General features: G+C 53.5%; 1 protein-coding gene across 3 annotated transcripts; it reads left to right on the plus strand.

The window, feature by feature from the left end:
- The first annotated feature begins 77 nt into the window (after nt 1-77).
- Abcg4 (ATP-binding cassette, sub-family G (WHITE), member 4) lies at nt 78-12,991 on the plus strand. Of its 3 annotated transcripts, none has more exons than XM_013009564.1 (15): nt 79-305; nt 4,902-5,019; nt 5,110-5,242; nt 5,384-5,434; nt 5,612-5,757; nt 6,886-7,009; nt 7,132-7,246; nt 7,445-7,524; nt 8,370-8,397; nt 8,855-8,985; nt 9,237-9,405; nt 9,494-9,594; nt 11,221-11,379; nt 11,527-11,645; nt 11,836-12,134. In XM_013009564.1, exons 1-15 carry the CDS (start codon nt 125-127, stop codon nt 12,059-12,061), a joined length of 1,881 nt encoding a protein of 626 aa, XP_012865018.1. In that variant the 5' UTR covers nt 79-124; the 3' UTR covers nt 12,062-12,134. The 3 variants fall into 3 exon arrangements, with proteins under 3 accessions (XP_012865016.1, XP_012865018.1, XP_012865017.1); XM_013009563.1 differs by having other exon boundaries at nt 8,370-8,390; nt 8,836-8,985; XM_013009562.1 differs by lacking the exon at nt 8,370-8,397 and having other exon boundaries at nt 78-305; nt 7,445-7,587; nt 8,887-8,985; nt 11,836-12,991.
- The last annotated feature ends 604 nt before the right edge of the window (nt 12,992-13,595 follow it).

Genomic DNA, 13,595 nt, shown 5'->3' on the forward strand with positions numbered 1-13,595 from the left:
CAGGGGTCAGCGGGTGGACTTCCCAGCCCCCCTTTCTTTTCAGTTGTTGCCCATTGAGCGAGCAGCCCGGAGGCAGAAGGCGCTGGAGGCCGCGGGCTGTGGACTGGGGCCGGGGGCCGTGGCCATGGCCGTGGCGCTGGAGGACGGGGCGGAGCCCCCCGTGCTGACCACGCACCTGAAGAAGGTGGAGAACCACATCACCGAGGCCCAGCGCTTCTCCCACCTCCCCAAGCGCTCGTCGGTGGACATCGAGTTCGTGGAGCTGTCCTATTCCGTGCGGGAGGGGCCCTGCTGGCGAAAACGGGGTACGGAGCCGCCCGGCGGAGGGGGGGCGGGGGGCCCTCTCCAAGTTGCCTCTCCAGCAGGACGAGGCCTGGGGACCCCGCATCCTGCATGTCCGGCCCCAGCGGGCCCCGCCCCGCACAGACCGTGCGCGCGGCTGGGGTACCCGGCTCCCTGCGTCCCCACCCTCTTCTCTTTCCAGCCCCATGACCTCTGGTCCTTGAGTTTTCTTCTGTCTTTGTTTTATTTCTGGAGGATTCCTGCCTGGGGGGCCCGCCCCGGAGAGGGGCCGCTCTGTCTGGAGGCGCGCGCCCGGCACCGTTCCCCGGCACCTAGTCTTAAAGATGGTCTCATTCCTGCCATCTTCCTCCAGTCTGAGGCAGGAAGGATGGAGGTTTGGCAGGATGGATGTCATCCTCCTGTTACCCATAAGGAAACCGGGCCCTAGGGAAGTTGATGGACTAGACCAGTATCTCACGGCTAGTGAGTGGCATTGCTGAACAGGAGCTCAGTGTGACAGCTTCTTCCTCCCATCCGGATGGGGTCCCCTGAACCCTGACCAGTCAGTCCCCTGCACTGCTCCGCTGGGTAGCTTAAGCTGGGAAAGAGGGGGTCCCGGAACTGAGTGTGAGTCAGGGGCGGAGCTGGGACCTTGTTGACTGAGATTTAAGAAGTAAGATTGGGGTGCTTGCCAGCAGGGTGGAACATGCACTGTCTTCGCCTTCGCTATCCATTCTCATAGGTAACCAGGAGGTCCCAGGGCCCATGGAAGCTGAGGCGTCTGGGCTCCCTGCCTAAGCAGCCTCTTTCAGGCCTGAGACCTGCTCTAGGCGAGAGGATGATGTCCTTGCTATTTTCTTAGTCCTCTAATTGCCTCATAACTTTATGGTGAAATGAAGATGTGACTAGAAAAGCCTGCTCTCTGGTTGCTTCTACATACTTCCTGCATATTGGTGCCACCAGCCAGGGCCACCTCTCTTTTTGACTTGATTAACCCTATTCTGTCCATTGTCCATCTTCCATCTTTTTTCCTCTTTTCTGTCCTCCTCTCTCTGACCTCCCTTTTCCTGTGACTTCTCTCCCTGGGAGAACAGAAAGCAATTAGGAGTAGCAGAGAGGGTGAGAAAGATGCGGAGGGAGGGAGGCTTCTGCTTCTCCCAGGTAAGGATTTGTCCCTGTCAGTCAAATTTCTTATTTTTCAAGCTGAGTGTCAGTGGCTCACACACCTGTAATCCTAGCTACTCAGGAGGCTGAGATCTGAGGATTGAGGTTTGAAACCAGCCTAGGCAGGAAAGTCCATGAGACTATCTCCAATAAATCACCAAAAAGCAGAAATGGAGCTATGGCTCAACTGGTAGAGCACTAGCCTTGAGCAAAGGAAACTGAGCAACAGTACCCAGGCTCTAAATTCAAACCCTAAGACTAGCGCACGTGCGCACATGCGCACACACACACACACACACACACACACACGCATCTTTTTTTTTTTTTACTTTTCAAAACACTTTCCTATTATTAATGATGTCACCAAATATTTATAATAACCTTAGTAAGTCTTCAGGAGGAGTTTCTTCCATTTTTCTTTCATGGATAAGAAATTAGAGGATTAAAGATTGACTTGCTGAGTGTATAATTCCAGCCCTTGTGTGGTAGGAAGATTCTGAGTTCAGGGCCAACTTGGGGTACATAGTGAGACCCTGCCACCTCAAAAAGGAAAAAAAAAAGATTTAATGACTTGACAAAGTTGCAGAGGATCAGTCAGGCGCTGGTGGCTCGTACCGTAATCTTAGAAACTCTGGAGGCCAAGAGCTGAGGATAGTGGTTCAAAGCCAGCCTGGGCAGGAAAGTCCCTGTAGGATTCTTATCTCGTATTAACCACTCAAAAACTGGAAGTGGAGCTGTGGCTCAAAGTGGTAGAGTGCTAATATGTATGTGTGTGTGTATGTATGTATATGTATGTATGTATGTATATGTTAGGTTTTTAAAAAGAGGTAATCAAGTAAGAACTGCACCACGCACGTGGTATTCAGGTAAGGGGTTTATTCAGTAGACCTGCTGGGACCAGGCAAGGTTGGCACTCCACGAGGCTGGCAAAGGAAAAGAAAAGGGCGGTCTGGCCGCGGTTTATTCCTTATATAGGGTAGGGGGGCAGGGAAGGGTGTGTCCAGGTAAAGGGAAGTGGGGTCAGGTGGGAGAAAGGTGTGGCCACATCAGGTTAAGATGTGACCTCAGCGGATGCGGATGTGACCTCTTCCAGGTGTCCCAGTTGCCTAGGTAACGCAGGTACTGGGCGAGGTCTGTTCGCTTGTCCAGGAATGGACCTTACAGTATATATATATATATATATATATATTTTTCCAGTCCTGAGACTTCAGTTCAGGGCGTGGGCACTGCCCCTGAGCTTTCTTTTGCTCAAGGCTAGCACTCTACCATTTGAGCCACAGTGCCACTTGTGGCTTTTCTGTGTATGTGGTACTGAGGAATCACACTCAGGGCTTCATGCATGCCAGGCAAGCATTCTATCACTAAGTCACATTTCCAGTCCTAGAGTGCTAGCTTGAGCAAAAGAGCTCAGGGACAACACCCAGGCCCTGAGTTCAAGCTCCACAACTGACCAAAAACAAATTGCACAGAATTATCACCCCAGACAAAATTAAAACATTGGCGGCATCTTTCCAGTGCGAAGACCTGGCAAGCCCTCAAATGCGGAGCAGTTACGTACAGTGGAAGTTCAAATGCACGGCTTCCCAGCCCTTGGCTACTGCGTGACCTTGTCAGGCTGCGTGCCTTCTCTTGGCCTGACTCCCCTTATCTGTAAATGGGGATGATAACCCCAGCTTGTTGGGGAGCTCAGCTGCGTTGTCTGTGGAAGAGCTTTGTGAAAGGCAAGTGGAAGATGATATTCGTGCTAGGCGTCATGTTCCACCAGCGCCTGGCTGTGATTAAATGAGGGGAAGGTTCACCCCTGTACTTTCTTCCCCTGCACAAGAAATCACTTCCTGTGTGGGGTGCCGGAACCACCCATGCCATGGGGATGAGTGAGGAAGGGCATTGAAACCGATGGCTTCTTCTTCCAGTAAAGAGCATGCTGTGTGACCTCCGGTGAGTCACCGGCTGCTCTGGTCTCACTTGGCCCATTCCAGCTTAGAAACAAGCAGGGCCTGGCCATTGATGAGTGTAGCTGTGACAGTAAGCTGGGGCTGCCCCCCTTCCCATGGGAGATGCCCAAGGGGACAGCTGGGCCCAGCACACAGTCCTGGTGGGGTGGTCAGTGGACAAAGTGAGGAAGCCTTTCATTGTTTCTGCTCAGGAGGTAGGGTGGGGCTGGGTGGGGGGCGGGGTGAGGGGTGGGTGCTTGGTGCCTCCTCAGAGGTAAGCCACACCTCGTCGGTTTTCTCATCCTCCTCCACCCCTAGCTCACCGGTGTGGCCATGGCAGTCCCTGCCCTCTGTTTCCTGGACTGTTTTACATAGCAGAGCTTTGCTTCCTGAAGCCTGGGGGGATTCTGTCATTCATCCCTCGCTCCTGCGTCACCTCTTCCACGGATCCACTCCCGATTTTCCACCCCCCACCCCATCAGTTCCACTGTATGCATTCTCTTGGCAGCCTCCTGGTGCTTCTATGATAGCCCGTATTTACTGTTTTTCAGATCACAGGTATTTTCAGTCTGTCTGTGATCTTTTTGTCCAGTATTTGTTACAGAGCCTGGTATATTGTAGGTATCTACATGCATTGGTCAAGTATTAACCATACAGTCACTTTTTAAATGTACTCTACAGGCCAACTTCTGTGTCATATGCTTTATCAAATCTTCCTAACAACCCTATGAGATAGGTGTTATCCTCTTCATTTTACAGATGAGGGACCTGGAACTTAGAGAGGCTAAGCCACTTGCTTGACGCCATATACCTAGGACATATGGAGCCAGAATTTGAACCCAGATCCACCTGACTCCATCCTAGTAGCCTTTATGCATGTGCTGCCTCTTAGTGAAGGAATAACGGGTGAGGTTTTGCCAGGGCCATGTTAGGGGTTGGAGAGACAGTATTGCAGTGCAGAGAATTCACAAAAAAGGCAGGCTTATTTTTCTCAGAGGCAAAAAAGCTCTGAGAACACACACTTACTGAGCACCTACTACATGCTAGACAGACCGTGAAGGTTGGAAAGATGAGTAAGACACAGAAACTCAATGACTAATAGGCGGGAGGAGAAGATGAGCGACATGATCAAGTCAAAAACATGTTGGCAGATGACAGGTGCTTTGGGAACGCAGAGATCAGCCAGCCAGCCGGACTGTCCTCTGCGGGACCGGTGGGAAAGTCTCCCTGACCACTGTGGTCCCAGAGAGGAGCTGGGTCTTCCAGGACCGCAATCCCATTCGAGAGGCCTAGGATTTCTCAAAAGCTTCCCATACTTTGACATTAGCAAGGGCGGCTTTGGAGGGACGGGATGGGAGTGTCGAGTCCTTGTTGGTGTGAGAGCAGCTCTTCCATCCTGGGCCCTGTCACACTGCACGAGGCCTGAGTACCTCACCCACAGCCGCAGCTGCTACGCGGAATTTGGGTGTGTCTCTGTTCACGGCAACTATGACCAGAGACCTCTCTCTTCCTCACTTGCAGGTTATAAGACCCTCCTCAAGTGCCTATCTGGTAAATTCTGTCGCCGGGAACTGATTGGGATCATGGGCCCCTCTGGGGCTGGGAAGTCCACGTTCATGAACATCTTGGCAGGGTACAGGTGAGAAGGAGCGAGAGATTCAGGAAGAAGGCTCGCGTGGGGAGTATGGAGGTGGCTTTGACGCTTATCCCTCAACCAATGTCCTCACAGGGAGAGCGGAATGAAAGGGCAGATCCTGGTTAATGGGAGGCCAAGAGAGCTGAGGACCTTCCGTAAGATGTCTTGCTACATCATGCAGGACGACATGCTACTGCCACACCTCACGGTGCTGGAAGCCATGATGGTGAGGGCAAGATGGCCGTCCCCTTCCCTCTAGTGCCTTTCTGACTACACCCCTTCCCCCTGCCCGCCACACCCCCCTCAGCAGAGGGCTTCCGGCTGTATCCTCCTACACACACCTCTCTTGCCTGCTCTTTGGCCCCAGGTCTCAGCCAACCTGAAGCTGAGTGAGAAACAAGAGGTGAAGAAGGAGCTGGTAAGTGAAGAAGAGGAGGCCCGAGGCCTTTGAGGGGATGAGTTCAGGGGGGCTCAGAGTCTGGGTGAGAGAGTGAAAGCCACAGTGTGGGCCAAGGATTTAAAGGGGGTGGTGCCTGAGGGAAGTGGAGACCCTGAGTCTGACTTAGGCTGGTGTGTGTGTGTGTGTGTGGCTCAGGTGACGGAGATCCTCACGGCACTGGGCCTGATGTCCTGCTCGCACACACGGACAGCTCTGCTCTCTGGCGGGCAGAGGAAGCGCCTGGCTATCGCCCTGGAGTTGGTCAACAATCCGCCTGTCATGTTCTTTGATGAACCGACCAGGTAGTTCTCCCCCAGGAATCCTCCTCCCTCTCCGCCTCCCTCCCCCACTGCCTGCAGCCTCCTGGGGCCAAGAAAAGGGCCGACTCCTCATCTCCATCCTTGCCCTCTCCCCTCCATTGATGGCTCTCTCTCTCTCTTCTCACCAAGTCCTGTTGATTCCACCTCCTTTTTGGTAGCTTTCAGCTTCCCCCTACCCCATGGCTAGTGCCAGGGCTAGTGTGTTCAGGTCATCATCAGTGTCTCTCATCTACCTGCCTCTAATCTTTCTCAGCCAGTACTTTTGTTGTTGTTGTTGTTGTTGTTGTCAGTCACGGGGCCTGAACTCTGGGCCTGGGTGCTGTCTCTCAACTCTTCAGCTTAAGGCAAGCGCTCTACCACGGAGCCACCTTCCCAGCCCCATCAGCCAGTCTTTCTCCCACCTGCAGCCAGAGTAGACTTTCTTCTCAAAGACAAGGCTGCTTCCAGCATGCAACCAGTTCCATTTGCCCTCAGAATAAAAGCCAGGTGGCTTACAAGGTCCTGCTCTGAACCTATTTCTGCGGCCTCATGTCTTGTATTTTATGCTCTAATAACACCGATTGGCTTATAATTTGCTTGGTGGAACCATGTGTTTCATGCCTCTAAGCTTTGCCCATGCTGCGCATTCTGCCTGGAATGCCCTTCACCACACACTGTCCCTTTCTACCTTCACCAGTGTAATGCTTACTTCTTCAGATTCACTCAGGAACCTTCTCTGGCTGCCCTCCAACCTCCTGCTACAGCATGGCTGCTCTCCCGCCTCGCCTTCTCTCGGTTGCTATAGCACTTTCTCCATCCCCCAAATCAACTGCGAGCTTGTCTCCCTCCCTCCAGACCACAGTCTCATCTATGAATCATTGCCATTCCCGTGCCTGGCATACAACAGGTGCTTGGTAGAGGCTTGTTAAAGAGAACGGAGCTCTGGGCTTCTGGTAGCTCCAAATGCCAGAAAACATGCCTGGTGTACAGGAGATGGAGGCGGCTACAAGGGCCCCCCTTTCCTGCCAGCTCCATCTCTTGGGCAGCGGCTGCTCTGCCCTTCCCCCCTCAGCTCTCTCTTCCTGGCCCCACCCATCTCACCTGGCCCCATGCTGTCCTCTCTCCGGACAGCGGTCTGGACAGTGCTTCTTGTTTCCAAGTGGTGTCCCTCATGAAGTCCCTGGCCCAAGGGGGGCGTACCATCATCTGCACCATCCACCAGCCCAGCGCCAAGCTCTTTGAGATGTTTGACAAGGTGAGTTCGCGTCTGGGTCTGGAAAAAGGTTGGCTTGACATGGAGAAGGGGAAGGAGGCCAGGAGAGGTGCTGATGGGGGCCCTGGGCTCCTTGTCTTCCTCACCCCTGTCTTCTGCCTCAGCTCTACATCCTGAGCCAGGGTCAGTGCATCTTTAAGGGCGTGGTCACCAACCTGATCCCCTATCTGAAGGGGCTGGGCCTGCACTGCCCCACCTACCACAACCCAGCTGACTTCAGTGAGTGGGGACCCTGGGGAAAGGGAGGGATGCATTGATGGGTGCACCCCGGGGGCTTGGGTCAGATGCCCAGTCCTCTCGGGGCAGCGATCTGCCTGTCACCTGCCTCCACACACTCACCACACCAAGGAGGTGCTGCTGAGCCTCGGGGTGGCGCTGGTAAACCCGAGCTGAGCCTGTGGATGTGTGTGTCCTCAGTCATCGAGGTGGCATCTGGAGAGTATGGAGACTTGAACCCCATGCTGTTCAGGGCAGTGCAGAATGGACTTTGCGCCATGGCTGAGAAGAAGAGCAGTCCGGAGAAGAATGAGGTCTCTTCTCACTGTCCCTCTTGCCCACCGGTGAGTGGAGTGGATTGGGCAGCAAGGGCAGAGTGGGGGAAGGGAGGTGGGCTCACGGATTGGGGCCCTGCCAAAGAGGCCATGCCTCAGGGGTATCACAACCCCTGGGTTCTTGGAACAAATCCACCATGAACGGCCTGTGTCCTCAGCCCCAGCAACTGTGCTCAGCTTTGGTTTGTCCAAATGTGTCCTCAGTGCTCACCTGAACCACTGGTCTCATAGCCAGGGGACTTCCTGTCATCTCTAACCAGAAGTGATGCCATTTCCCTCGCATGGGTGCTGGGAGAGTGTACTACCTAGTCACATGAAGTTCTTAGCAGCCACGGGGGCAGCGCACACGTGGCCTGTGCCAAGCCTCTTCATTAGATGAGATACTGTCACCTTTCAAAACCAAAGGCTTACTCTTCATTATCATTAGCATTGTCGTCATCATTATTGAATAACGTTACTGTGAAACTCATTGTCCTAAAGGAATTATGGCCTTAGTGGGTTTTTTGTTGTTGTTGTTTTTGTTTTGTATTGATTCTGGGACTTGAATTCAGGGTCTTTTCACCCTCACTTGGCCTTTTTTTTTTTCTTTTTTGTGCCAGTCCTGGGCTTGAACTCAGGTCTTAGGTGCTGTCCCTGAGCTTTTGTGCTCAAAGCTAGTGCTCTATCATTTGAGCCATAGTTCACTTCTGGCTTTTTTTGGTGCTTAATTAGAAATAAAGAGTTTCACACGCTTTCCTGTCTGGGCTAGCTTTGAACTATGATTGTCAGATCTTGGCTTCCTGAATAGCTAGGATTATAGGCGTGAGCTACCAGTCACCAGCTTCTGAGTGGTAATGTTAATGGGATTAAAGAACTTCGAGCTCAGGCTGGGAAGGTGGCTTACTGGTAGAGTGCTTGCTTAACATGCATGAAACCCTGGGTTTGATTCCCCAGTAGCACATAAACAGAAAAAGCTGGAAATGGCACTGTGGCTCAAAGTGGTAGAGTACTAGCCTTGAACAAAAGCAGCTCAGGCATAGGGGACAGGCCCTGAGTTCAAGGCCTGGCAAAAAAGAAAAAGAAAAAGAACTCTGAGCTAACACGAGGTCCTTGACGCCTTCCCATGTCCTAGCTCTCAAGTCTTCACCCACTCCTGTGTCTCTCTCTTCCTCAGTATCCCTCCGATTCAGACCCCTAAATCTAGCTTCCAGGCACACAGCTCAGTGGAGGAGGCCTCCTCTCTTCAGTAGACCTCAGCCTGCTCTGGGAAAGGCTGAGTGGGCTGCAGCGAGTGGAGCAGACTCACCTGGTCTCATTTCTTCTCCCCAGGACGTGGATACCATCGAGAGCCACACCTTTGCCACCAGCACCCTCACCCAGTTCTGCATCCTCTTCAGGAGGACCTTCCTGTCCATCCTCAGGGACACGGTGAGGCATTGAGTTGGAGGAGAGGAGGCCCAGGCCTGGCCTTTTGAGTGGTAGGATCGCAGCTGCTGGGCTAGGAATGCCCCCCCACCCCCGCCCGCTCCTGCCCCCCCATCCCACAACTTCCAGTGCCTCTGTGGGGCCATGTGCAAGAAAGTGCAGTCTGGCGTTCCTGCCCCAGAGTGTCCTGCGCTGTGTCCTGCCTGGCCAACACCTTGGGACACACCCTGTCCTCATCAGGACCCCTTCCACAGGTCCTGACCCACTTGCGGTTCATGTCCCACGTGGTGATCGGCGTGCTCATCGGTCTCCTCTACCTGCACATCGGCGATGACGCCAGCAAGGTCTTCAACAACACCGGCTGCCTCTTCTTCTCCATGCTGTTCCTCATGTTTGCTGCCCTCATGCCAACTGTGCTTACCTGTAAGCTGCGCTGCCTGAGGGGTGAGGCCTGGGTGCGGGCACCAGGGCCAGGGGCTCACCATGGAGCCTGATCCACCTGTCTCCTCAGTCCCCTTAGAGATGGCAGTCTTCATGAGGGAGCATCTCAACTACTGGTACAGCCTCAAAGCGTATTACCTGGCCAAGACCATGGCTGACGTGCCCTTTCAGGTGAGCCTCTTCCTCTCAGCTGCCCACTGTCTCCTCCGTCCTTGCTTGCTGGCCTCCCTTAACCTGTGTTCCCATCCTTTCCTTCTACTCCCTGCAAAGAGGTGGTGAGTACTTCCTGTGCACTGCGCTAACCAGGCACACATGTGGGGAATGAACAACAACAAAAATCTGTGGAACTCGGGATAGAACTCAGCGCTTTTACTTCTGTGAATAATGACAGTAACAACTTCAGGATGGTGTTTGAAAAATACATGTAAATTGTGTGTGTGTGTATATGTGTGCATGTGTGCCAATCTTGAGTCTTGAACTCAGGGTCTGGACATTCCCCCTGAACTCTAGCACAGTTCTACTTCTAGCTTTTTGGTAGTTTATTGGCGATAAGAGTCTTAGGGACTGTCCTGCCTAGGCTGGCTTTGCACTGTGATCCTCAGATCTCAGCCTCCTGTGTAGTTAGGATTAGAGGCCTAGCCACTTATGCTTGGTATGTCAAGATTTAAAAAAAAATCACTATGGGATACATATTAAGTGAAACAAATGAGAGCACTCAGTTATCTCATATAGTTACTTTTCTGTGAAAGAGAAGCTAAGATATATCTATTTAACAAACATTCCTGATACAAAGTAATTTTATTATCTGTAGTCTCCATGTTGTACGTTACATAGCTGGACCTGCTGATTCTACATATCTGCTTCTTTGTATCCAAAACGATGATAATTTCAAGGAGGGAGAAAACATTGCTGTGGAAAGCCAATTAATTAACAATATAAGAAAAAGCTGGTCCAGAGAGGAAGGCCTTCTGGCCCTTAAAGGCCTCATGAAGCTGTGTTCCTTTGACTCAGGCCTGTAATCCTAGCTACTCTGGAAGCTGAGATCTGAGGATCGTGATTCAACGCCAGCTTGGGCAGGAAAGTCTTTGAGACTCTTATTTCCAATTAATAACCAAAAAGCTAGAAGTGATCTGCTGCTCAAGTGGTAGAGTGCTAGCCTTGAGCAAAAAAGCTCAGGGAAGCTGGGCACCAGTAGCTCATGCCTGTAATCCTAGCTACTCAGGAGACTGAGATTTGGGGATTGAGATTCAAAGCCAGGCTAGGCTGAGAAGTCTGTGAGACTCTTATCTCCAGTTAATCACACACACATAAAAAAGGCAGAAGTGGAGCTGTGGCTTAAGTGGTAGAGCACTAATTAGCCTTGTGCAAAAAAGCTCAGGGACAGCACCCAGGCCTGAGTTCAAGCCCTAGGACTAGCACAAAAAAAAAAGATGGAAGGAAGGAAGGAGGGAGGAAGAGGAAAGCTCAGAGATAGTTCAAGCCCCAGTACTGGCGCGTGTGCGCACGTGCACACACACACACACACACACACAAATGAGACAGAGACATAGAGAAAGAGAGAATTGGAGAGAGAGATGGAGAGAGAGAGAGGCCTAATGGATGAGATTTAGGAAGCTGAGTGAGAGTCATATGGTCAGGGAGGAAGGGGATCCATGTCAATCTGGCGAACAGTGTGAACAAGTGTGGAGGTAGGGTAGGCATGGCGGGCTCTGGGCCTCATTCCTGTGGAGAGTGGAGAGTCTAGGCCACATATCCCTGGCTCAAAATCCCCTGCCCAGCTGTGTGCCTGCTCCTCAGGTGATGTGCCCGTTGGTATACTGCAGCATAGTGTACTGGATGACCGGCCAGCCAGCTGAGACCAGCCGCTTCCTGCTCTTCTCAGCCTTGGCCACAGCCACCGCCTTAGTGGCTCAATCCCTGGGACTGCTGATCGGAGCTGCCTCCAACTCCCTGCAGGTGGGAATGCTGGCAGTGGGACTTCCCAAACCACGATGGGGTCCTGGGCGAGGGATCAGGGGCTGGGATGAACCTGTGGGAAACTCAGGGACCACCCCAATCCCAGTCACCCCCATGACAGCCCGGCCCCCTGCCCCTCCTCTGCAGGTGGCCACTTTTGTGGGTCCAGTCACTGCCATCCCTGTCCTTTTGTTCTCTGGCTTCTTTGTCACCTTCAAGACCATCCCCACTTACCTGCAGTGGAGCTCCTACCTCTCCTATGTCAGGTTGGTGCCTCTTTCCTCCACGCCTGCCCCTGCCCTTCCTTACAAGAAGCCCTGTCTAGCTCTCTCTTGGCTGTGCCAACTCTGGCTGCTACCAGGGCCATCCTGGCTGGTCCCTGGGAATGACAGCATTGCGGCTGGGCTCTGGCGATTTGCTGAAGGAGCGGGGTGCCCTGCCCTCTGATGCCCTTAGGTATGGCTTTGAGGGCGCGATCCTGACCATCTATGGCATGGAGCGAGGAGACCTGACATGCTTAGAGGAGCGCTGCCCATTCCGGGAGCCACAGAGCATCCTGCGAGCCCTGGATGTGGAGGATGCCAAACTGTACCTGGACTTCCTGGTCTTGGGCATCTTCTTCCTGGCCCTCCGGCTGCTGGCATACCTTGTGCTCCGGTACAGGGTCAAGTCGGAGAGATAAAGCCTTGTGCGCAGCCCCTGCAGCAGGGAGCCCCCAGCTCCAGCCCTTCTGGGGACGGTTTTAACCTTGTAGACTTGGGCATTGGTTGCTGGTGCAGCCGCCCTCCCCTCCCTCAGCTGCTCCGATGCCTGGCGGTGGGACTGTGCTGCCAGCCTCGGCCCTGGGCGGGTGGGGCTCCGGCCAGGAGTCTTCCCAGACTGATGCAGTTTGTAGCTTCCTCCCTTCTCTCTCCAACACCTGCATGCAAAGACTGCCTGGAGGCAGCCACCTTCTTCCCACCTGCGGCACCCTCCTTTGTCGTCTGCCTGAGAGCACTAGACTCTCGAGGCGCTCACTTACGACTGACCAAAGTGGACCCCACTGGGGTCTCCACCACAACCGTGTTCGTAAAGAAGGCTGCTGAAAGGTGGGGGTGCCAGGGCTGGGCCTTGGTGGAGTCCACTGGAGGGCCGGGGGAGAGCGTCCCCTCACTGACTTTGGGATGAACCAAGGAGGGACTCTGGAAGTCTCTTCTAACTCCCCCTCTCCGCCACGCTGGCTCGTTTGGACAATCTGCTGGGACAGAAGCTGGGTTTTCTGTCTGGGTGGCCTCCCGAATCCTGGGGATCGGGGAGGCCATGGGATGTCCCAACCCCCTTTCAGGTACATGTTTGGTCAGGGTCCAGCTGGCGGTATCTCTGCAATAACGCCTGCGTTTCTCCCCCGCCCACCACTGGGATGCAGAATGCACTTGGTTCTGGAGAAGGGGAGAGCAGGGGCACCCCTTTCTTGCTGCTCCCATCACATGGTCCACGGACGCCTTCCAGGGTCCCAGGCACTTTCCATGCGAATGGGCAGTCTCAGCCCCACACCTGCGCTGCTCCCTCCAGCTCAGAGAGAGCTGTGGCGGCACAGAGGCAGCGGCAGGTGCCCGGGGAGGGCAGTGCCAGGCTCCTCATAGGATCCCACTTTGAGACTCTGAGGGAGAGGCTGGTGCTGCCGCAAGTGACTCCAGGACCTGCAGGTGTCTACTCCCAGTCTTCCCTCCCTCCTGAGCGAGGGGTGGCACTAGAGGTCAGGACCCAACAAGCACAAGCAGGAGCAGAAGCTTGGCCTTGGCCATCACCACCCCATGGCTCTCCTTTTGTGCTCCAAGCTGACTTTCTCACTCTCCTGCTCCTTCTCTAGCTGCTTGCTGCTCATTCAAACTCCTGTCCTCATCTGTCCACCCTCTACCCATCAGCAGGTGACCCCTGGGCATCTGAACAGCCTGCCCTGTTCACCAAGATGGTGTCCACACATTAAGCTTGTCTGGCTTTTCCAGTGGGTCCAGGCTCATTCTACTCATTTCTTCTCCCCCAGAATCTTTCCCTTCCCCTTCCTGTCCACACACCTCTCCGTCTTCCCTCACTCTGCCACAGGTTCTCATGACCCAGAGATGCCAGTTGTATTTGTGGGATTTCACCCATTATTAATAAAACCTATATTTATACAGTACACAGTATGTGAATGTGTATGGTTCTGTCACCTGGTGCGGATGAGCTAATAAGAGAGT

The sequence above is a fragment of the Dipodomys ordii genome, unplaced genomic scaffold, assembly GCF_000151885.1.
Source record: "Dipodomys ordii isolate 6190 unplaced genomic scaffold, Dord_2.0 Scaffold10, whole genome shotgun sequence".
Lineage (NCBI taxonomy): Eukaryota > Metazoa > Chordata > Mammalia > Rodentia > Heteromyidae > Dipodomys > Dipodomys ordii.